General features: G+C 37.6%; 1 protein-coding gene across 2 annotated transcripts in view; it reads right to left on the bottom strand.

Moving 5' to 3' along the window:
• Positions 1 to 23601, bottom strand: part of LOC100564612 (zonadhesin) — a 180895-nt gene that overhangs the window by 140121 nt on the left and 17173 nt on the right. For both annotated transcript variants that reach the window (XM_008119521.2, XM_062960921.1), the window contains exons 6-7: positions 13242 to 13349; positions 275 to 467 (exon numbers count right to left, since the gene is read on the bottom strand). In XM_008119521.2, coding sequence (XP_008117728.2) covers positions 275 to 467; positions 13242 to 13349 — 301 coding nt within the window. The remainder of the gene's footprint in view (positions 1 to 274; positions 468 to 13241; positions 13350 to 23601) is intronic.

The raw sequence follows: 23601 nt of genomic DNA, 5'->3' as shown, positions 1-23601 counted from the left end.
TAATAAGTATAAAATACACCTTCGGGAAAGGTGCATAAGATGTATATGAAATATACATGCATTCTGCACCTTGACTGCAAGATGTTTCATTATCTGTATGCAAATAATCCAAAATCACCAAAAATCCAAAACACTCGGGGTGCCAAGCATTTTAGATAATTGATACTTAACAAGTAAATACTTTGATTTCCCTTCTGCTCAGAAACTGCCACTCAAGTCTCTTCTGAAATACAATATGACAGATAAGAGATAGAATAGCTAGTGCACTGCTTACCCTGGCATGCACTCTGAGTCTGGCTTAGCTAAGCCACTTTGAGTGCAAGCTTTCCCGGCAGGACAGGCTCTGCAGTCTGAAGATTCATCTTGTCCCTGGAGAGGATTGTAGGTTCCCGAGGAACATGGATTTGGGTAACTTGTCCCATTGGGGCAGAAATAGCCAGCTGGACATTTCAAGCACTGCTTGATACCTGGATGGAGAGGAAAACAGAAAGGAAACCAAAGAATAATTGCTGAGACAAAAGCCTGAATCCTACTGTCAGTTCCAATGAAAGGAAAAGGCCTATTGGGCCCGGGCTGTGGCGCAGGCGGGAGAGCAAGCTAGCTGCAATTAACTGCAATGAATCACTCTGACCAGGAGGTCATGAGTTCGAGGCCGCTCGGAGCCTATGTTTGTTTGTCTTTGTTCTATGTTAAAAGGCATTGAATGTTTGCCTATATGTGTAATGTGATCCGCCCTGAGTCTCCTTTGGGGTGAGAAGGGCGGAATATAAATGCTGTAAATAAATAAATAAATAAATAAATAAATATTGTATTGGAACTTATAAGGTTTTCAGGGCTGTTGTGTGTTTTTTGGGCCATATGGCCATGTTCCAGAAGTATTCGCTCCTGATGTTTCGCCCACATCTATGGCAGGCATCCTCCAAAGGTTACCTCTGAAGGTTGCCTCACAACTTCTGAGGATGCCTGCCATAGATGTGGAAGAAACGTCAGGAGCGAATACTTCTGGAACATGGCCATACAGCCCGGAAAACACACAACAACCCTGTGATCCCGGCCATGAAAGCCTTCAACAACATACTTACAAGGTTTTGTCTTATAAAGTCACCACTAATGTCATGGATTTACTGCACTGCGGGCTAGTTCCGAAGTCCATCAGAAGCAGAATAAAATTATGTTTGGCAAAATGCAATACACGCTGACTGTCATCGTTGTGTGCCTTCAAGTCATTTATGACTTATGGTGATGCTAAGACTTACCATGAAGGGTTTCTGTGGCTCAAAGTGTGCTTAATGTATTTTCATTCTTTTAATAATCATTATAAATACTGTATATACTCAAGTATAAGCCTGGTTTTCCAGCCCTTTTTTTAAGACTAAAAAAGCCCCCCTCGGCTTATACTCGGGTGAGAGTCCTGTTGGCTTATATCTGGGTCAGCTTATACTTGAGAATATATGCTACATTTATTATTTTTCTCTATTATTATTGGTATTATTACATTTATTATTTTTCTCTAATATTGTTGCTACTATTACATTTATTTTACTCTATTTTTATTATTATTAATAATACATTTATTATTTCACTCTGATCTTATTATTATTATTGCATTTATTATTTTACTCTATTTATTATTACATGTATTATTTTCCTGTATTTATTATTATTATTGACACAACGATGTTGTATGACACAGCAAACAAGATAGTTATGCTGGATTTTGTTTCACAAAATCACAAGTTGAACACTTTCCAAGTGTCTAGGACTGTGTGATGTATTTTCGGATGATGCGTGCAGATCCCAGTAGGGTGGCCTTTTGCAGTTATTATTATTATTATTATTACATGTATTATTTTCCTGTATTATTATTAAAAGGATACATAAGCACATTTACAATGAAGAAGATGAGAATAATGATTTGATCAGAGTTGGACAGTCTTGTCTTAAATTTGAGCTTTATGTAAATATTCAAAAACATTTAACCTACTGATGCCCCAGTTAATGTAATTTTATTGGTATCTATTTTTATTTCTGAAATTTACCACCCTCGGCTTATACTGGAGTCAATGTTTTCCCAGTTTTTTTGTGGTAAAATGAGGTGCCTCGGCTTATATTTGGGTCGGCTTATACTCGAGTATATACGGTATCTTTAATGTGTTCAGAAGGGATGCCACTGAGATAACAAGAGAGAGGACTAGATGATGCAAGGTACTGTATGACGTGGAGCCCCCAGTGGCGCAGCAGATTAAACCACTCAGCTGCTGAACTTGCTGACCAAAAGATTTGGGGTTCGAATCCAGGGAGCGGGGTGAGCTCCCACTGTTAGCCCCAGCTTCTGCCAACCTAGCAGTTTGAAAACATACAAATGTGAGTAGATCAATAGGTACCGCTCCATGCAGTGCTCCATACAATCATGCCGGCTACATGACCTTAGAGGTGTCTATGGACAATGCCGGCTCTTCGGCTTGTAAATGGAGTTGAGCACCAACCTCCAGAGTTGAACACAAGTAGACTTCATCTCAGGAGAAAACCTTTATCTTACTAAGACTTATCATGAAGGGTTTCTGTGGCTGAGAGTGTGCTTAATGTATTTTCATTATTTTTATAATTATTATAAATATCTTTTATGTGTTCAGAATGGATGCCACAGAGATAACAAGAGAGAGGAAGAGATGACCCAAGGTACTGTATGGCGTGCCTTAAATATGTTTAGGATCTTGAATAGCTCCTTAAAGTCCAAGCAGAATCCTTGTGTGGATTCACTGTCCCATTGATATGGAAAATATTATTGTTTATCAGCAGTTTTTTATGTTCTGCAGAAAATACAAGGAACCCGTATTAGGGAAGTCCATGACTACATCAGCAGGTAAAGTAACTGGCTTCTTTGGAGTTGACTGAAACAAAGGATTATGAATTGGAAGAAAAAAAAAAGGTCCAGAAACAGATTTTGACCAAATTTCAAAATGGAAATTAGAAAAGGAAAAAGGCCTGATGGGTTTAATTTATAAGAAATTAATTGAAAAACAATATAAATTGAAACAAACATTGGCTGAGATATGGAAAGAGGACATGAACATTAACGACTCTGACATCGAATATTGGATCAATTCAATTTAAAAAATCAAGCAGATAAGGATAAGAGAAACCCAAAGGAAAATACTGACTAAATGGTATAGAACCCCAATCCAATTAGCTTATATAACTAAAACAACCACAAAATTGTGTTGGCACAGATGTGGGAAAACTGGCTCATATATTCATATGTGGTGGGAATGTGATAAAGTACAAAAATGTTATAACAAGGTAAAGAAGGAAATTGAAGATTTAACAGGACATAAATTGATTTTGAAAAATAAAGAATTCTTCATCCAGAAATTAGAAAAGAACAAAATTACTAAGGACTGGGGGGGAATTATAAAATACATGATAGTTGCCGCTCAAGCAACAGTTGCCTTGGGTTGGAAAGAGCAAACAATGTGGGAAGTTAAAAAATGGTCTGAATACCTAGCTGATTTTATGCTTCAGGATTATATCCTTGAAAGGAGAACTAAATATATATCAGGCCGAATCAAAAAGAATTGGGATCTGAAATGGGGAAGATTGATAGATAAAGTCAAAGGACAAAGAAAATATAAAGAACTAGCTGTGCCCGGCTATGCGTTGCTGTGGCGAAGTCTGGTGGTATGGGAAATAAAGTCTTGAGGAATTGGTGGTAGTTAAGGTAAAGGGTAAAGGTTTTCCCCTGACATTAAATCCATTATAAATGGGCTATATAGCTGTGTGGAAGGGCCTTGAGTCTACACTGCCATATAATCCAGTTAAAATCAGATAATCTGTGGAAGAGGCCTAAGTGAGGCCTAACTCTGCCTGTCCTCTGGGCTGAGTGGGTTGCAAGGAGACCAAGTGGGTGGAGCTTAGCCTTCTAACTGGCAGCAATTGGATAAAAACAATTATTCCTTTCCCTCTAATTAGGACTTTATTTTTCTTTTCTTTTTGTTGTATGAACGTAGAGGCATGGATGAGGGGTTGTGCTGGCAAGTTTAGTGTTTCTGGGATGTGTAGTTTTGTTGTTTTGTCCCTGGCCGAAATTTCATTACCCTTTTATATATATAGATTGAATCATTCTCTACTTACGACTGATCAATTAAAATAATATCTGAATGAAAGAAAGTACTGTTCCCAGAGGGAGGGGTGAAAAACTACTTGACATAAATGGGAGATAAAAGTGGAATTAGCAAGTGTAATGTTACCGAGAATATGCAATTGGATGTGTATGTTGATGGATTTTGTTGTTCCGCTGGTACAGTAGAGTCTCACTTATCCAAGCTAAACGGGCCGGCAGAAGCTTGGATAAGCGAATATCTTGGATAATAAGGAGGGATTAAGGAAAAGCCTATTAAACATCAAATTAGGTTATGATTTTACAAATTAAGCACCAAAACATCATGTTGTACAACAAATTTGACAGAAAAAGTAGGTCAATACGCAGTAATGTTATGTTGTAATTACTGTATTTATGAATTTAGCACTAAAATATCATGATATATTGAAAACATTGACTACAAAAATGGCTTGGATTATCCAGAAGCTTGGATAAGCGAGGCTTGGATAAGTGAGACTACTGTATTTACAATGAAAACATTAAAAAAAGACTACATCAGCAGGTGGCACTGTTGGACCAGCTGAAATTTCAATATAGTTGATTTATTTGCTTCTTTTTTTTTAACCCCAGGTGTGACAAAAGGCAGCATGGATTTTGCTCAAAGCTAATACTATGAGAAAGAGAAATATTACATTCCCAGTAAATAGATCCGCCTATGAACCCGCATAAGTGCAAGTTCACCATTGCTTTGTTGTTAATGTATATAAAACCACTTGGGGCCTGGTCTTCAAGGAGCGGGTCCTGTATTCAAAAAAAGAAATGCTATTTATAAGAAAGGGAGAAAGAAAGCCGAGGCCACATTGGTATTCTGAATGGAGAGCAATGAATGGGTTTCACAGCCTGGTGATAGACTCAGCACAAACACTCAGGTACCTGCGTGAATGACAAACATTCTGAATGCGCGGTCGGCTTTGGAACTGTGCACCTTAAACAAAAGAGCTGCCTCATTGTAGGCATTCAGAAGGGATCTCGCTGAGATAACAAGAGGGAGGGAAAGAAAGGAAAGATGCTTGGAATGAATCCTAACAGCCCCGCATTCTCAGAATGTCATATTTCCATCTAGCAGGGGAAAGGAATGCATAAAACTTTTCCATCGTTGAACATCTGCAAGGCCTCTCATCACACCAGAAAAATCTCTTCTGGTTTAGGAAAGGTCTCGCCTGAAACGTGAGGACTCAGTGAGAAGTCCAGGAGGTTGAAACTAATCCAAAGCATGATAATAACTGCAATATATTATGCCAGAACTGCTTTCATGCATTGATAGTTCACCACAAAGAACTCTACACAGAAGCAACGATCTCCAGTTCCAACACCGGCAGTTCGTGACAGAGAGAGACATAGAGCAACAAGAACAAGAACAAGAGTTGCATTCAAGTTGTGCATTTATAACTCAACAAGGTCAAGGTTTTCCCCTGACATTAAGTCTAGTCATGCCCAACTCTAAGGGTTGGAGCTCATTTCCATTTCTAAGCCAAAGAGCCAGCGTTGTCCATAGACACCTCCAAGGTCATGTGGCCATTGGCATGACTGTATGGAGCGCCGTTACCTTCCCGCCGGAGCGGTACCTATTGATCTACTCACATTGGCATGTTTTTGAACTGCTAGATTGGCAGAAGTTGGAGCTAACAGCGGGCGCTCACTCCGCTCCTGGGATTTGAACCTGAGACCTTTTGGTCTGCAAGTTCAGCAGCTCAGTGCTTTAACACACTTCGCCACCAAGGCTCCCTAACTATGATAAACTGCTAGGCTGGCAAAAGCTGGGGCTAACAGTGGGAGCTCACCCCACTCCCCAGATTCGAGCCACCGACTTTGTGGTCAGCAAGTTAGGCATCTCAGCAGTTTAACTCGCTGCACCACCGAAGGCCCCTTAACTCAGATAAGGTGGAAGGAATCTCTTATGTAACATCTCTTTGGCCTTAAGTAGATCACTTCAAGGGGTGGCTTTGAATCTACACTGTCAAATGAATGCAGTTGGGCATCATTTTAACTGCCATGGCTCAATGATACGGGATCATGTCGGTTATAGTTTTCCAAATTCTCTAGCCTTCCTTGCCAAAGAGTGCAGAGGCTGAATGGCCATCTGTCGGGGGTGCTTTGAATGCGATTTTCTGCTTCTTGGCAGGGGGTTGGACTGGATGGCCCATGAGGTCTTTTCCAACTCTACTATTCTATGATTCTATGATTCTATGAAGGTGCTTCATTAAACTAGACATCCTAGGATTTCACAGCAATGGGTCAGGCTGTGGCGCAGCTGGTTAGTAGCCAGCTGCAATAGGTCACTATGACTATAAAGCCAGCCGTGTCGGAGTAAGCACCCAACCATATAAAAAATAGCCCTGCTCGTCGTTGACCTAAGCAACCCAAAATATAGTTGCATCTATCAAGTAGGAAATGTAGGTACCGCTTATGCGGAGAGGCTAATTTAACCATAAAAATCATCCAGCAGCATTTGGAATGAGGAAGTATCCATCAAGGACTCGGTGTCACAATGGATGATGAAGCAGCTGCTCCCCCTGTGGCCGGAATGAGAAGGGTGGGATATAAATACTGTAAATAAATGAACAATGGCAGTTGAAATGGAGTTAAAATGCATTCATTCTACAGTGTAGATGGACTTCAAGAAATCTATGCTCCACATCCTGCTCCAGAGACCTGTGATGTTCTGTCCATTTGGAGAATATTTTGGGGAAATGGCCTCAAAAGCCTTCTCATTCCCCCCTCCCCATGTCATTCACAATTAAAAAGCACAAAGTACCCGCTATTTAGTCAGATATTATTTGTCCCACCGAGAAAAGAAACACCATATTTCATTCTGCTCAGCAGTGTGCTGGGGGAAAAATAATTAAAGACAAATGACAATTATCAAAATAAATGAAGCGGGTACAGTTTGCGATGTGCCACCACTGGATTATTTTTTTAATTGAGTTTGCCCAATTACTTGTCAATTTGCAAAAGTCATTCATACTGAACAGGCTTCCCCACTCATTATTACATGACTTCTAAAAAAATCCTAAGGATAAATAACTAAGAATTCAGAAGGTAAATGAAGGTGGGGGTGGAGAGTGCAATACAGCCCAAATGTTTTGTTTTTTTCTTAGAAGAGTGACAACAGACATTACCTATAATTTCAGCCGCAGAAAATGAAAAATAAACAGTTATGAAAAGTTGTTTTCTTTATAATAAATGAGATGCTTGCTATAGCACTTTGGATAAGACCAAAATGATAGACATTTGCGACACTGTCATTGTCGAGATCGGAGTCACTCATTGGGAAGTCACATAACTTAGAGGCTCCAAAACTATTTTTAAGATCAGGGTTGTTGAAGGTTCAATACCAACAGGAAAACTGTTATCAATTTTGCCTACTTGCAGGTACTTGTAATGAGACAAATTACTTTTTTACATCCATTATCATTCACAAAGTTTATGGGTACAACAGGTAACTGACATGGCATCAATGTACGAGTAGTTTACTTTCAAGTAATGTGTGGATTAAATACCATATATATTTGAGTATAAGCCGACCAAAATATAAGCTGAGGCACCTAAAAACTGGGAAAACATTGGCTCCAGTATAAGGCGAGGGCAATAAATTTCAGAAATAAAAATAGATACCAATAAAATTACATTAATTGAGGCATCAGTAGGTTAAATATTTTTGAATATTTACATAAAGCTCAAATTTAAGATAAGACTGTCCAAGTCTGATCAAATCATTATTCTCATCTTCTTCAATGTAAACGTGCTTATGTATCCTTTTAATAATAATAGAGTAAAATAATACATGTAATAATAATAATAATAATAATAATAATAATAATAATAATAATACAGGAAAATAATACAAGTAATAATAAATAGAGTAAAATAATAAATGCAATAATAATAACAATAAGATCAGAGTGAAATAATAAATGTAATAATAATAACAATAATAATAGAGTAAAATAAATGTAATAGTAGCAACAATAATAGAGAAAAATAATAAATGTGATAATACCAATAATAATAGAGAAAAATAATAAATGTAATAATACCAATAATAATAGAGAAAAATAATAAATGACCCATATATTCTCGAGTATAAGCTGACCCAAATATAAGCCAACCAGGACCCTCACCCGAGTATAAGCCGAGGGGGGCTTTTTCAGTCTTAAAAAAAAGGGCTGAAAAACTAGGCTTATACTCAAGTACCAATTCAATTCTTTATTGATTAGTCACTTTTGACCATATCAAAACATGTAAAACATACAATACGTACGTTTTAATGTGTGCTATTTTTATCGATGGGTTTTAAATAGTTTTATGTTTTTATTTATTTATTTACTTACAGTATTTATATCCCGCCTTTCTTACCCCAAAGGGGACTCAGAGCGGATCATAATGTACATATGCATGGTAAACATTCAATGCCATTAGCCACATGACATACAGACAGACACAGAGGCAATTTAACATTTTCCAGCTTCCGCCTTCATGAGGGTTTGCTGGATCCCGACCACAAGGGGAGCTGCTGCTTCAGCGTCCACTTGTGACACCTAGTCCTTGATGGAGTACTTCCTCATTATTCTGCACACTACTGGACATTTTTATGGTGTCGTAAATTAGTTAAATTAGCCTCCCCGCATAAAGCGGTACCTACATTTTCTACTTGACAGATTCAACTGTCTTTAGAGTTGCTTATGTCAACAACGAGCTAGGCTATTAATGGTCAGGAGCTTAATATGACCTGTGTGGCTTCGAACTCATGACCTCTCGGTCAGTCGTAATTTACTGCAGCTGGCTACTAACCAGCTGCCGCACAGCCCATTTTAACTCTATGTTGTATTCTGCCTCGTCCCTTGGGGAGATGTAGGTAAGAAATGCAATGGGTTATTCTTCTTTTTGTTATTATTGTCATATTTGTTGTCATTGTTGAACATATGGGGCTTCTGCCCTTCCAATGCCTGATTATTACAAGTTTTCCTAACTTTGCCGGAAGTTGCAGATAAACATCTTCTTGCTATCATGTGTTGACAAAGGAAGTTCCTGTCTCAGTTGAGATTCCTGCCCTCTTTGCAGTCTTGTCTACTGAGAAGTGTAATTTCCTTCATCCTACACTCTTTTCAGAACGGGATAATGATAATGACATGTTAGTCTTACAGGTGCCAATTAACAGGTGCCAATTAACAGGCGCCATTGTGCTCTCTGGGTTGATATCCAACAAGTTCAAGCGTGTGGGATACATATTCATGAAGGTGCCCTCTGCTTCGGAGGAGTCTGCTCCGGCAGCCGCTTCTATTAAAAATAGGTTTATTTCCCGTACAGGTATCATCCATTACGACAAATGCCATGACAAAGGCCATTGGCCCAACCATCCATCTCCTGTCCTAATGGACGTCAATTGTAAGTAAAATAAACCTATCTCTTAATGGAACGGACTCCATCAGCTGCCTAATCTCTCTGCAGGAGAGTTCCCAGAGGAATGTGTCGGCATAACTACACAGAGGCATAAAACGATGAAAGGTAAATGGGACAGGGAATCACGTGCCTTTCTCCACATTTACCTATTTCCTTCCTCCGCTCCCTGTTTGCGATCTTCTCTGTCTCCATCATTCACTTGTCTTACCAATGTAGTTCTCTGCCTCCGTTCTCATCTAGCTTTTAATTTGGGGTGCAATTTTTTTTACAAAATTTCTTGTTTGTGGTTTTAAAAGCTGTCCGGATAGATTTTGGCATTTTGAGACCTTATTCACAGACATTTCATTTTTACATAATCATTGCATTTGCACAAAACACGACACCAATGTGTTTGTGCCCAATATTGTGTCTTCGCCTTGGTGGCGAAATGCATCAAAGCTCTGAGCTGCTGAACTTGCAGACCGAAAGATTTGGGGTTCGAATCCAGGGAGCGGAGTGAGCTCCCACTGTTAACCCCAGCTCCTGCCAACCTAGCAGTTCGAAAGCATGCAAATGTGAGTAGATCAATAGGTACTGCTCCAGCGGGAAGGTAACGGCGCTCCATGCAGTCATGCCGGCCACATGACTTTGGAGGTGTCTTTGGACAATGCCGGCTCTTCGGCTTAGAAATGGAGATGAGCACCAACCCCCAGAGTCAGACATGACTGGACTTAACGTCAAGGGAAACCTTTACCTATTATTATTATTATTATTATTATTATTATTATTATTATTATTATTATTATTTATGACATTGGTGGCTCAGCACTCTATGCAACAGAACTTATGCATAAACTTTGGATAGAACTATGTGGCCCTTGAAGCCACACCTTTACTATGTGTGTGTGCCTCCAAGTTCTCTATCTTCTTATGGTGACGTTATGAATTTTATTAGGTTTTCTTAGGGAAATTCTACTGTTTAGCCAGTATTGCACCACCTGAAGTAGCAACTTGTAATGAAAGGACCAAGGCTTAGACAGATCCGACCCACCCTCTGTTTGGATACCAGCCAGCAATCCAATGCCTTAAATCAAGAAAGAGCTTCCTAAGATCTACAGAGATACTTGCAGGAACACCTCAGCAAGCAAGAGTCCAAAAGTGGCAGGTTAAAACCCGGTTCTTCAATCAGTGGCTGATACCAGATGAGAAACTCCCTCCTGGGCATACAAAAGGCTGGGCAACTTGGAAGGTGCTGAACAGACTGTGCTTTGGCAACATGAGATGCAGAGCCAACTTTAAGAAATGGGGCTACAAAGTGAAGTCAATGACATCCAAGTGTGGAGAAGAGCGAACTACAGATCACCTATTACAATGCAGCCTGAGCCCTACCACATACACAGTGGAGGACCTTCTTACAGCGACACCACAGACACTCCAAGTGGCCAGCTTCTGGTCAAAGGAAATCTTGCATAATGCCAAGTTTTAATTATTATTATTACAGTAGAGTCTCACTTATCCAACACTCGCTTATCCAACGTTCTGGATTATCCAACCCATTTTTGTAGTCAATGTTTTCAATACATTGTGATATTTTGGTTCTAAATTCGTAAATACAGTAATTACTACATAGCATTACTCTGTATTGAACTACTTTTTCTGTCAAATTTGTTGTATATGATGTTTTGGTGCTTAATTTGTAAAATCATAACCTAATTTAATGTTTAATAGGCTTTTCCTTAATCTCTCCTTATTATCCAACATATTTGCCTATCCAACGTTCTGCCGGCTCGTTTACGTTGGATAAGCGAGACTCTACTGTATTATTATTATTATTATTATTATTATTATTATTATTATTATTATTTTCATATGCCGCCTCCATCTCCTCAACGGGGACTCGGAGCGGCTCACATGGGGGCAAGCCCAATACAAGCATATAATATCATAAAAACAATAGTTAAGACATCAAAGAATGCATTTAAAAACAAATTAACAAGTCATAATTTAAAACAGACATAATTAAAATATTAATCAATCATCCAAGGCATTAAAAGGTCCAATATAGGACAACAGTCTGGGCGACAGTCAAACTTTGTTTGTGATACAGTAGAGTCTCACTTATCTAACGTAAACGGGCCGGCAGAACGTTGGATAAGCGAATTTGTTCGATAATAAGGAGAGATTAAGGAGAAGCCTATTAAAAATCAAATTAGGTTATGATTTTACAAATTAAGCACCAAAACATCATGTTATATAAAAAATTTGACAGAAAAAGTAGTTCAATATGCAGTAATGCTACGTAATAATTACTGTATTTATGAATTTAGCACCAAAAAATCATGATATATTGAAAACATTGACTACAAAAATGCGTTGGATAATCCAGAATGTTGGATAAGTGAGTCTTGGATAAGTGAGACTCTACTGTATATACATAACAGTATGATAAATTCACTTCTGATACAATAAATAAATAAATTCTTTGGGAAAGACTCTCAAGAGGTGGTTTTGTCAGTTCCTTCCTCTGATATTGACCCTATAACACTTGTTGGTCACCATCCAAGTACTAACCAGAGCTGACCCTATTTAGTTTCCAAAATCAGGTGCCTTTAGGGTGATGATGATATTGTTTATTTATATCCCACTATTTTCTCTCCACAAGGAGAGTGTTTAGGTTTTCAAACCCTGGTTTATTGTAGTCCTAGTCCAACACTTAAACCACTACCCCACAACTTTGCCCTAATGGTTCATTCACAACTTCTTACATACACTTTGTTCTGACATGGATGATGGGTTTCAGAATAGCCTTCCATGTTTACTTTTAGATGGTGAAGAGCCATAAATGAAGTCCTGAAACAGCATCCATAGCAATTTCTCACCTGATTCACCTGAATAAGGACAGCCGGGGCTGGGCTGTGGCGCAGCTGGCTAGTAACCAGCTGCTATAAATCACTACTGACCGAGAGGTCATGAGTTCGAAGCCCAGGTCGGGTTAAGCCTCCAACCATAAAAAAAAAAAAATAGCCCCGGCTTGCTGTTGACCTAGCAGCCCCGAAAGACAGTTGCATCTGTCAAGTAGGGAAAATTTAGGGACGCTTTATGCGGGAGGCTAATTTAACTAATCTACAACACCATAAAAACTGCTCATGAGGAAAAGAAGAGGAAGAACAGCCACCAATGGATGGTGAAGCAACAGCTCCCCCTGTGGCCGGAATCGTGAAGCTGGAAAGATGTTAAAATGCCTCTGTGTCTGTCTAAAACTGAATGTTGTTTGTCTGTTGGCATTGAATGTTTGCCATATATGTGTTCATTGTAATCCGCCCTGAGTCCCCTTCGAAGTGAGAAAGAAGGGCGGAATATAAATACTGTAAATAAATAAATAAATTATTCAACTCAATTTGAAGGGCTTTAGTTCTTTTCTACCCATTCACACTGAATTGAATTCTTAGAAACTTTGAAGAAATCTATAATCCAATTGCATTTACTAACACACACAGAGAGAGAGACCGATAATTCTCAAAGGCCTCTGTGTGCAAAATTCTAGGAAATTTTCTTGGTGTCTAACTTGCCTTGTTTTATGCCAGAGGATAGTAAATAAGCACTATAACCGTCAGGCACTTTACAAGAGTCTAATTAGTAGTGTGATTTAGTTTCGAAACAGCTTTCCCGATTATGCAAAACAAAAATAATAGAAAGCACGGACCTGGGAGGTATGACAAAGAGCCATTGGTGGACCTTGCAAAACGTTCTCGGGACTCAAAGCTTCCTGCTGGACATGGCATCACAGTGAGCCCAGTGGCCTGGAAAGGACCTGAAAGATGAATTGAGAGCTGCTCATATATCTATTGCCTATAATTCCAGGACAACAACCAAAACACAACTCAGGGATGTACAACAGGAGGAAGTTCATATAACTCTTTTTTCCTCGCAAAATAGTCGGAGTCCTTTTTTAAAAAATAGGGGAGTTAGGGGTGTGACTATTATGTGAGGAAAAACGGTACGTATTTTGATGTGTTTTACTTTGTTTGCTGTATTCACCTGGGCTTGACCCCATGTAAGATGCCCCATGTCCCTTCGGGGAGATGGAGGCAGGGTAAAAGAATAAAGTTATTATTATTACTTTATTATGACACAGCAAACAAGATAGATATGCTGGATTCATATCACAAAATCACAAGTCGAACACTTCCCAAGTGTTCTATTATTATTATTATTATTATTATTATTATTATTATTATTATTATTATTATATTATGACACAGCAAACAAGATAGATATGCTGGATTTCATTTCACAAAATCACAAGTCGAACACTTCCCAAGTGTTCTATTATTATTATTATTATTATTATTATTATTATTATTATTATTATTATTATTATATTATGACACAGCAAACAAGATAGATATGCTGGATTTCATTTCACAAAATCACAAGTCGAACACTTCCCAAGTGTTCTATTATTATTATTATTATTATTATTATTATTATTATTATTATTATTATTATTATTATTTTATTATGACACAGCAAACAAGATAGATATGCTGGATTTCATATCACAAAATCACAAGTCGAACACTTCCCAAGTGTTCTATTATTATTATTGTTGTTATTATTTTATTATGACACAGCAAACAAGATAGATATGCTGGATTTCATATCACAAAATCACAAGTCGAACACTTCCCAAGTGTTATATTATTATTATTATTATTATTATTATTATTATTATTATTATTATTATTATATTATGACACAGCAAACAAGATAGATATGCTGGATTTCATATCACAAAATCACAAGTCGAACACTTCCCAAGTGTTCTATTATTATTATTATTATTATTATTATTATTATTATTATTATTATTTTATTATGATGCAGCAAACAAGATAGATATGCTGGATTTCATATCACAAAATCACAAGTCGAACACTTCCCAAGTGTCTAGGACTGTGTGATTATTATTATTATTGACACAACGACGTTGTATGACACAGCAAACAAGATAGACATGCTGGGTTTCGTTTCACAAAATCACAAGTCGAACACTTCCCAAGTGTCTAGGACTGTGTGATGCATTTTCGGATGATGCGCACAGATCCCAGCAGGGTGGCCTTTTGCAGCTGGCAGATCGTAATTTTCTTCTTATTATTATTATTTCTATTATTATTATTATTATTATTATTATTGACACAACAACGTTGTATGACACAGCAAACAAGATAGGTATGCTGGATTTCGTATCATAAGTCGAACACTTCCCAAATGTTTAGGACTGTGTGATGTATTTTTGGATAATGCGCGCAGATCCCAGTAATAATAATAATAAAATAATAAAACTTTATTTATACCCCACCACCATCTCCCCAACGGGGACTCGGGGCGGCATACATGGGGCCATGCCCAGAACAATACAATATAACAGCATATAAAAGAACAACACATCACAACACAGTGAACTATACAATAGATAATAATATACATTACAATGCAAAATCAAGGAAACAATAAAAACAAGGGCGGGCCACATGAACATTCTATTTAATTATTTCGTAACAGCAGCCAGAATAGTATATGCAAAGAAATGGAAATCAACAGAAATACCAACTAAAGAAGAATGGATATTAAAAATTATGGATATAAAGAACATGGATACACTGACATATTACTTGAAGACCCATCATGGTAAACCAAAAAAAGAAACAGACTGGACATTACTGACAACTTATATAGAACAAGAAGAACTTTTTACAAAAACATAATGTCGGAGTGGACTTATAATGATAACAAATACAAAATATTTTATTACCCAGAAGAAAAGACGGGGAGTACTCTTTTTCTTTTTTCTTTTTTTCTTTTTTTCTTTTTATTTTTTTTCCTATTTTTATTTTTATTATCTCTCCTCTACCCTATGACACCCTCCCTTTTCACTTTCTTTTCTATACTTATTATTGTTCTCACTCTTTTTATGTTCAAAAATGCTTAATAAAAAATATTAAAAAAGAAAAGAAACTAGATATGATGAGATGGGACATTCCGAGGCTTACATTTTTTAGGGCAACTCTATTATTTTAATGCAACCAGTGAAATCCAGGAAGGACAAAATGTCATCCATGTGGATTTGTTATTGATAGGAACAGCTCAGAAGATGTACAGAATGGTTGGATGGTTAGGTTAAATGCTCTATTACATTCACTCTTTGATAACTTGTACATAAAGGATTTTACAAAAATAACTAATGAGCATGAGATGCTGGATTAATTTAAGGAATAGCATCACATTATGCTGACTGCCAATAGAAGAACATAGATAAGCAGCCATGTGTTAATTCCTGTGTTCTAGATTTTTTTCATCCATCTTGAAAGTCATTGTAACTCATTCATGCTATTGAAAATTCTGACATTCCTGTTCATAGATGTCAACTTTTAATGGCTTGGCAATTCCATTCAGAGTCCTGCCAGCTTTCCTTGCAGTCCTAAAACCCTTCTGATATCTCCAACTGAAGTTTAAAATCTGTTCGTGAAATGGATCTGACTTGTAGGCCTTATGTTCTCCAGCCTCTGAGGCTTTAAGATGCTAGTTTTATATATGTATATATGTGTGTGTGTGTAATATATATATATATATATATATATATATATAAAATTTACAATAATATATAATAATTATAACATATTTTATATACATATAATATTCATAATATTGTATTGTAATACGATATAATACTAATAATACAATATAATAATATTAATTATATATTATATTTTACATGTAATATTACTAATAATATTACAATATATTGATACAGTACAATATAGCAATTTATTACCAGTATTGTACTATGCTAATATAATATTGTATGTAAATTTAATTTGTAAGCCGCTCTGAGTCCCCTTCGGGGTGAGAAGGGCGGCATATACATGTAGCAAATAAATAAATAATAAATAAATATACATTTATATCCTGATTTTTCTCCACCAAGAGAGACTCAAAGAGACTAACACTAAAAACCATGATGTGTGAAGTGAAAACCTAATGTATGTAAACAGTAAAATAGAAACATAAAAATATTAAAAATCCATAGTTAAATGCAATAAAACATTAAACAAATCTACCTAAACAAACCTTGCAGCACTTTCTCATCTACCTCATGTTTACAAATTTTATATCGCGCACTTCACCCAGCCTGTTGTTATAATCTTTCTGCATTTAGATTATGTTTTATTAAGTTTGCTATTTTATTGTTATATATTAATGTTTAATTTTATAATTGTGCTTATTTTTTTCTCCATTTGATGTGTTTTATATTGTTATTGTTTTTGTCTGGGCTTGACCCCATGTAAGCCGCCCTGAGTCCCTTCGGGAAATGGTATAAAATAAAGTTGTTACAGTAGTCTCTCACTTATCCAACACTCGCTTATCCAACGTTCTGGATTATCCAACACATTTTTGTAGTCAATGTTTTCAATACCTCATGATATTTTGGTGCTAAATTCGTAAATACAGTAATCACTACATAGCATTACTGCGTATTGAACTACTTTTTCTGTCAAATTTGTTGTATAACATGATGTTTTGGTGCTTAATTTTTGAAATCATAACCTAATTTGATGTGTAATAGGCTTTTCCTTAATCTCTCCTTATTATCCAACATATTTGCTTATCCAACGTTCTTCCGGCCCGTTTATATTGGATAAGTGAGACTCTACTGTATTATTATTATTATTATTATTATTATTATTATTATTATTATTATTATCTATTAAATCACAAAGAACACAGAATAAGGACTGTAAATACAGGGTTGAGAAGCCAGATTTTGATGCAGATGGGTGTATGGTATGGATACAAATTTCCATTTTTTATGTGAGAATGAAACAAAATCAAATGCTGGAGGGAGACAAGACTTTTTTGCATATTTTTGAATGATTTTTCACACTCAGGATTATTTACATGAAAGTGTTCTTTATCTGAGAATTGTATTTTTAGCAAGAGATGGTGGTTTGATAGAAATAAATTGCACAACATGCACAACCACCCCATACGATGATTTTGCTATTCCTGCAGCAGACATAAAGTGCAATCCTTTTCACTTTTATGGAGGAGTACAAAAAATTGCAGCGGTTATACATTTTTGTCAGAGCATCTTGATGAGTTGACAGGTTTTTGTGAATATTCGTTACATCCGTAGCTTTCAGCAACTGACTGGCATTCTAAAAATGTGTGCTACAGTGTGTGTGTGTGTGTGCACAGTGATTTAATATTAAAATTGTGTTGTTTCACATTATAATTGCATTGGTCTGAATTTGTTTTTAATCTTGCTGTGAGTTGCCTTGAATCTCAGTTCAGACAAGCAGGCAGGATATAAGTCAAATAAAAAATTACCAATTCCCTGCCTAAGGGATTGTGGGAGCTATAATCTTTCAGAACTGACACAACTGAGCTAAAGGGGACAGTGATTTCCTTCAATAGAAGATATCATATCATTCCATGGCATTTCCTTCTTATGTCACTCACTCTCATGGGTAGGTCTCTGCATGCATGGCTGGGCTCTCACGGTGAAAACAGCTCTGGGTTTTGATCTGAACTTTAAAGGACCTATCTAAGGCAGGGGTCCCCAAACTTTTGAAGCAGAGGGCCGGTCCACAATCCTTCAAACTGTTGAGGGGCCGAATTATCATTTGAGAAAAACAAAACAAATTCCTATGCATACTGCACATGTCTTATTTGTAGTGCAACAACAACAACAACGAAAAAACAATAAAATATTTAAAAATGAAAACAATTTTAACCAACATCAACCTATCAGGATTTCAATGGGAAGTGTGGGCCTGCTTCTGGCCAATGAGATAGTCAAGTTAATTAGGATTGTTGTTGTTGTGTGCCTTCAAGTCATGTCAGACTTTGGCCGAGCCTAAGTCTAAAATTATTTATTTATTTACTGCATTTATTTACTACATTTATATCCCACCCTTCTCATCCCGAAGGGGACTCCGAGCAGCTGTATGTACATACAATATATTATATTATTAGCATAACACAATATTAGCATTATATATTACTATATTGAACTATACCACTATACTGTAATATTATATGTAATATATAACATATAATTAATATTATTATATGGTATTACTATTAGTATCATATTGTATAACATAATATTATTATCAATATTATATGTATATACAATATATTATATTATTAAAACTGATATAAAAATATTATATTATAAAACTGAGGCCGGGGGCCAGGTAAATGACCTTGGAGGGCCGCATCTGGCCCCCGGGCCTTAGTTTGGGGACCCCTGATCTAAGGTGTTGGACAATACACATAGAAAGGGTTCAGCACCTTAGATAGCTCCTATCAGTTCAGAAAAACCTTCAAACAGGCTCAGTGCCCCACTGACATGGGAAGCATTTGTGTTCATTCGAAGCTTGATCTTGCCCCAAAGCTGTTTCATTGGAGAAAAAATAGCTCGCACACCTAAATATCAAAAGGACATAATTTTTCATACCTGTTCAAATATTTTAAAACTTCAAACAGAGCTTTTGGGTTGTTTTTTTTTTAAGGCTGGTTTCCATGCACTGCCTTGTGCCACATTTTTCCCAATTTCCATAGACAATGAAGACCTTATGTCGCATTCTGCCAGCACCACCAGACTGAAATTACGATATTTCACCCGGGCCTTAGTGCATTGCATCATTCTCTTGGCTCCCTATTTTTTTAAATGATTTTTTATTGTGTTACTAGCTGTGCCCAGCCACGCGTTGCTGTGGCGAAGTATGGTGGTATGGGAAATAAAATACAGTAGAGTCTCACTTATCCAAGTCTCGCTTATCCAAGCCTCTGGATAATCCAAGCCATTTTTGTAGTCAATGTTTTCAATATATCGTGATATTTTGGTGCTAAATTCGTAAATACAGTCATTACAACATAACATTACTGCCTATTGAACTACTTTTTCTGTCAAATTTGTTGTATAACATGAAGTTTTGGTGCTTAATTTGTAAAATCATAACCTAATTTGATGTTTAATAGGCTTTTCCTTAATCTCTCCTTATTATCCAAGTTATTCGCTTATCCAAGCTTCTGCCGGCCCGTTTAGCTTGGATAAGTGAGACTCTACTGTACTGAGGAATTGGTGGTAGTTAAGGTAAAGGGTAAAGGTGTGGAGTCCGGATAATCCAGTTAAAGCAGATAATATAAGATTATAAATGGGTTATAGAGCTGTGTGGAAGGGCCTTGAGTCTACACTGCCATCTAATCCAGTTAAAATCTGATAATTTGTATTTTATAGGCAGTGTAAAAGAGGCCTAAGTGAGGCCTAACTCTGCCTGTCCCCTGGGTAAGTGGGTTGCTAGGAAACCAAGTGGGCGGAGCTTAGCCTTCTAACTGGCAGCAATTGGATAAAAACAATTATTCCTCTCCCTCTAATTAGGACTTTATTTTTCTTTTCTTTTTGTTGTATCAACCTAGAGGCATGGATGATGGGTTGTGTTGTCAATTTTTGAGGTTGTGGGGTGTTTAGTTTTGTTGTTTTGGCGGTCGCCAGGATTCCATCACTCTTTTATATATATAGATTAGCTGTAAATAGTGAAAGCGAGGAAAACAAATATGTAAAGATAGTAAGAAAAAGTGGGGGGGGGGAATGAGAGTGAGAAGAAAAAAATAGTAAAAAAAAGAGAAAAAGTAGGTTAAAAAACGGGGGGGAGTGACTCCCCATTGTCCTCTTGAGGATTTTAGATTGCCGTTGTCAATTTTCTTGTCTGGTATTAACAGTCATAATATTTAGATGTTTTTCATACATCAGATAAGTCTATTGTTAGTTTGTATCCGTCTTTTCGAATGAAAGCTCTGAAGCCCGACCAGTCTGTTTTTTCCTTGACGTCTCTTAAGGTAAAGGTAAAGGTTTTCCCCTGACGTTAAGTCCAGTCATGTCTGACTCTGAGGGTTGGTGCTCATCTCCATTTCTAAGCCGAAGAGCCGGCGTTGTCCGTAGACACCTCCAAGGTCATGTGGCCGGCATGACTGCATGGAGTGCCGTTACCTTCCCACCGGAGCGGTACCTATTGATCTACTCACATTGGCATGTTTTCGAACTGCTAGGTTGGCAGGAGCTGGGGCTAACAGCAGGAGCTCATTCCGCTCCCGGGATTTGAACCTGGGACCTTTCGGTCTGCAAGCTCAGCAGCTCAGCGCTTTAACACACTGTGCCATCACCAGGGGCCCTGACGTCTCTTAGTCTGAGTCAAAATATCCATTTGGATTATGTCAAATAATTTTAAGATCCAGTCATTAATAGTAGGTAGGTACCTCCTTTTGCTTCCATACTCTGGCTAGCACTAGTCTTGCCGCAGTTCCAATAAGGAAGAGCAGTTTATCTTGGTTCTTGTTAAGTTTTACATTTGGTATGCCTAACAGATATGTTTTGGGTGATGACGGGAGCTTGGTTCCTAATATTGTTTGTGTCGCATTGTGAACATTGTTCCAATATTCTTTAATTTTTTTTTACATTTCCACCATTGATGGTAGAAAGTTCCTACTTCCTTATTACATTTCCAACATTTGTTCGAGATGGGCTTGCTAAAATTAGCTAATTTGGCGGGGGTGTAGTACTACCTGAAAAACATCTTATACCATCTTATTGGGGCCCGGGCTGTGGCGCAGGCTGTTGAGCAAACAGCTGCAGCCAGTGCAACAAATCACTCTGACCAAGAGGTCATGAGTTTGAGGCCAGCTCGGAGTCCCGTGTTTGTCTTTGTCTTTGTTCTATGTTAAAAGGCATTGAATGTTTGTCTTATATGTGTAATGTGACCTGCCCTGAGTCCCCTTCGGGGTGAAAAGGGCGGAATATAAATACTGCAAATAAATAAATACCAATTTTCTTGAATTTCTGTAGCTGAGCTGTATTTTAATTTTTTATCTTGGCTCCCTATTTTGCACAATGCAGGCTCCCAGGAGAAAGCTGCATTTTATTCATTGGCTTATAATACTAGACGCCGAAAACCTAGAAACCTAAGACCCAGAGTTATCTAATTTCCATAGCAGTGAATTACAGACCACTGCTGGATGTGAAGCACAGGGCCCTTCATTGAGCATCCGTCATTCCGTTTTGCCTTTTATCAGCCTACATCAAGGCAGCCGTAATACAGGCACACTTACTTAATTAAGAGGATTCTCATTACCAACAAGCAAATCAAGTGACTGTGTGGAGTGGTACAGCAGGAGGTACCTGGGATTGCTCATTAAATACTTTGTTTTCCAATGGAGCAATATGCTCCAAACTGGGAAAGAGTCTGGTATGCAAAAAGAGATGGAAACTTGTCTCTAGGAAAAGGTGGAAAACCTTAAGGCTTTCTCTGAGCTTCACCGTGAGTCACTGATGGTGGGAATGACTTTCCAAAGGTCTTCCTACCAGCAGAAAGACCACTGAATTAAAATATGATAGGGGTTTTTCTATCCCACCCTTTTTGCCTTCTAGTCCACCCATCACTGGGAAAACATCTCTGAAACTATACTTCTTTACCTGGGGAGCGTAAGTCTTCTTGTCTTACTATTACTAAGCAATTAAGCATTATAGAGCTGGAATAATAATAATAATAATAATAATAATAATAATAATAATAATAATAATAAATGCAGACTGTGCAAGAAAACTGACGAAACCATTGATCATATCCTCAGCTGCTGTAAGAAAATCACACAGACAGACTACAAACAGAGGCACAACTATGTGGCCCAAATGATTCATTGGAACTTATGCCTCAAGTACCACCTCCCAGTAGCAAAGAACTGGTGGGATCACAAACCTGCAAAAGTATTGGAGAATGAGCACGCAAAGATACTGTGGGACTTCCGAATCCAGACTGACAAAGTTCTGGAACACAACACACCAGACATCACAGTTGTGGAAAAGAAAAAGGTTTGGATCATGGATGTTGCCATCCCAGGTGACAGTCGCATTGACGAAAAACAACAGGAAAAACTCAGCCGCTATCAGGACCTCAAGATTGAACTTCAAAGACTCTGGCAGAAACCAGTGCAGGTGGTCCCGGTGGTGATGGGCACACTGGGTGCCGTGCCAAAAGATCTCAGCCAGCATTTGGAAACAATAGACATTGACAAAATCACGATCTGCCAACTGCAAAAGGCCACCCTGCTGGGATCTGCACGCATCATCCGAAAATACATCACACAGTCCTAGACACTTGGGAAGTGTTTGACTTGTGATTTTGTGATATGAAATCCAGCATGACTATCTTGTTTGCTGTGTCATACAATAAAATAATAATAATAATAATAATAATAATAATAATAATAATAATAATAATAAAAAATTTATTCTTATACCCCGCCCCATCTCCCCGAAGGGACTCGGGGCAGCTTACATGGGGTCATGCCCAGACATTACAATAGAAAAGCGAACAATGCAATGAAACAGAACAATCAACAATAAATACAACAATATTGATAAAAACCGTCATAAAAAGTCAGCATACAGGATAGGTAATTAAAAACATGAATTGAATTTACGGGTCTGGGCCAAAGTGCAAAATATGTCGAGGTCAACAGGGAGGGGAGTTGCCCCATTGACGTAGTCATTAAAGTGCTAGGTGTAATACTGGAAGGATCTTCATGGACCAAACTGTACAACCTGTGGTCTACCATGTGTTTAGGACTCCAATTCCAAGAAGCCCTATTGCCAGCTTGTCCAGTGGTCAGGAATTCTGGAAACTAAAGTCCAAAACACCTGGAGGGTTGAAAGTTGTACAGGCCTATCCTAGGTCATCAATTCCAACCCAACCCACTGGAAATCCAGCTAGAGATCCACAGCACCAAAAGAAGGGGACTCCTCCACAACTCTCAGTCATTGGTTCTCTTTTACTCTTTCCATTAAGACATTCCTTCCAATATTAAATCCAAGCCGACCTTCCTGTAACTCAAAACCATTAGGCCTGGTCCTACTCTCTGGAGCAGTAGAGACCAAATTTGGATCCTTCTCTCAGTGACAGCCCATGAGAATGTAATGATATCTTCACCATGCTGAACAT

The sequence above is a fragment of the Anolis carolinensis genome, unplaced genomic scaffold, assembly GCF_035594765.1.
Source record: "Anolis carolinensis isolate JA03-04 unplaced genomic scaffold, rAnoCar3.1.pri scaffold_8, whole genome shotgun sequence".
NCBI lineage: Eukaryota > Metazoa > Chordata > Lepidosauria > Squamata > Dactyloidae > Anolis > Anolis carolinensis.
This window is presented reverse-complemented; position numbering and strand designations above follow the sequence as displayed.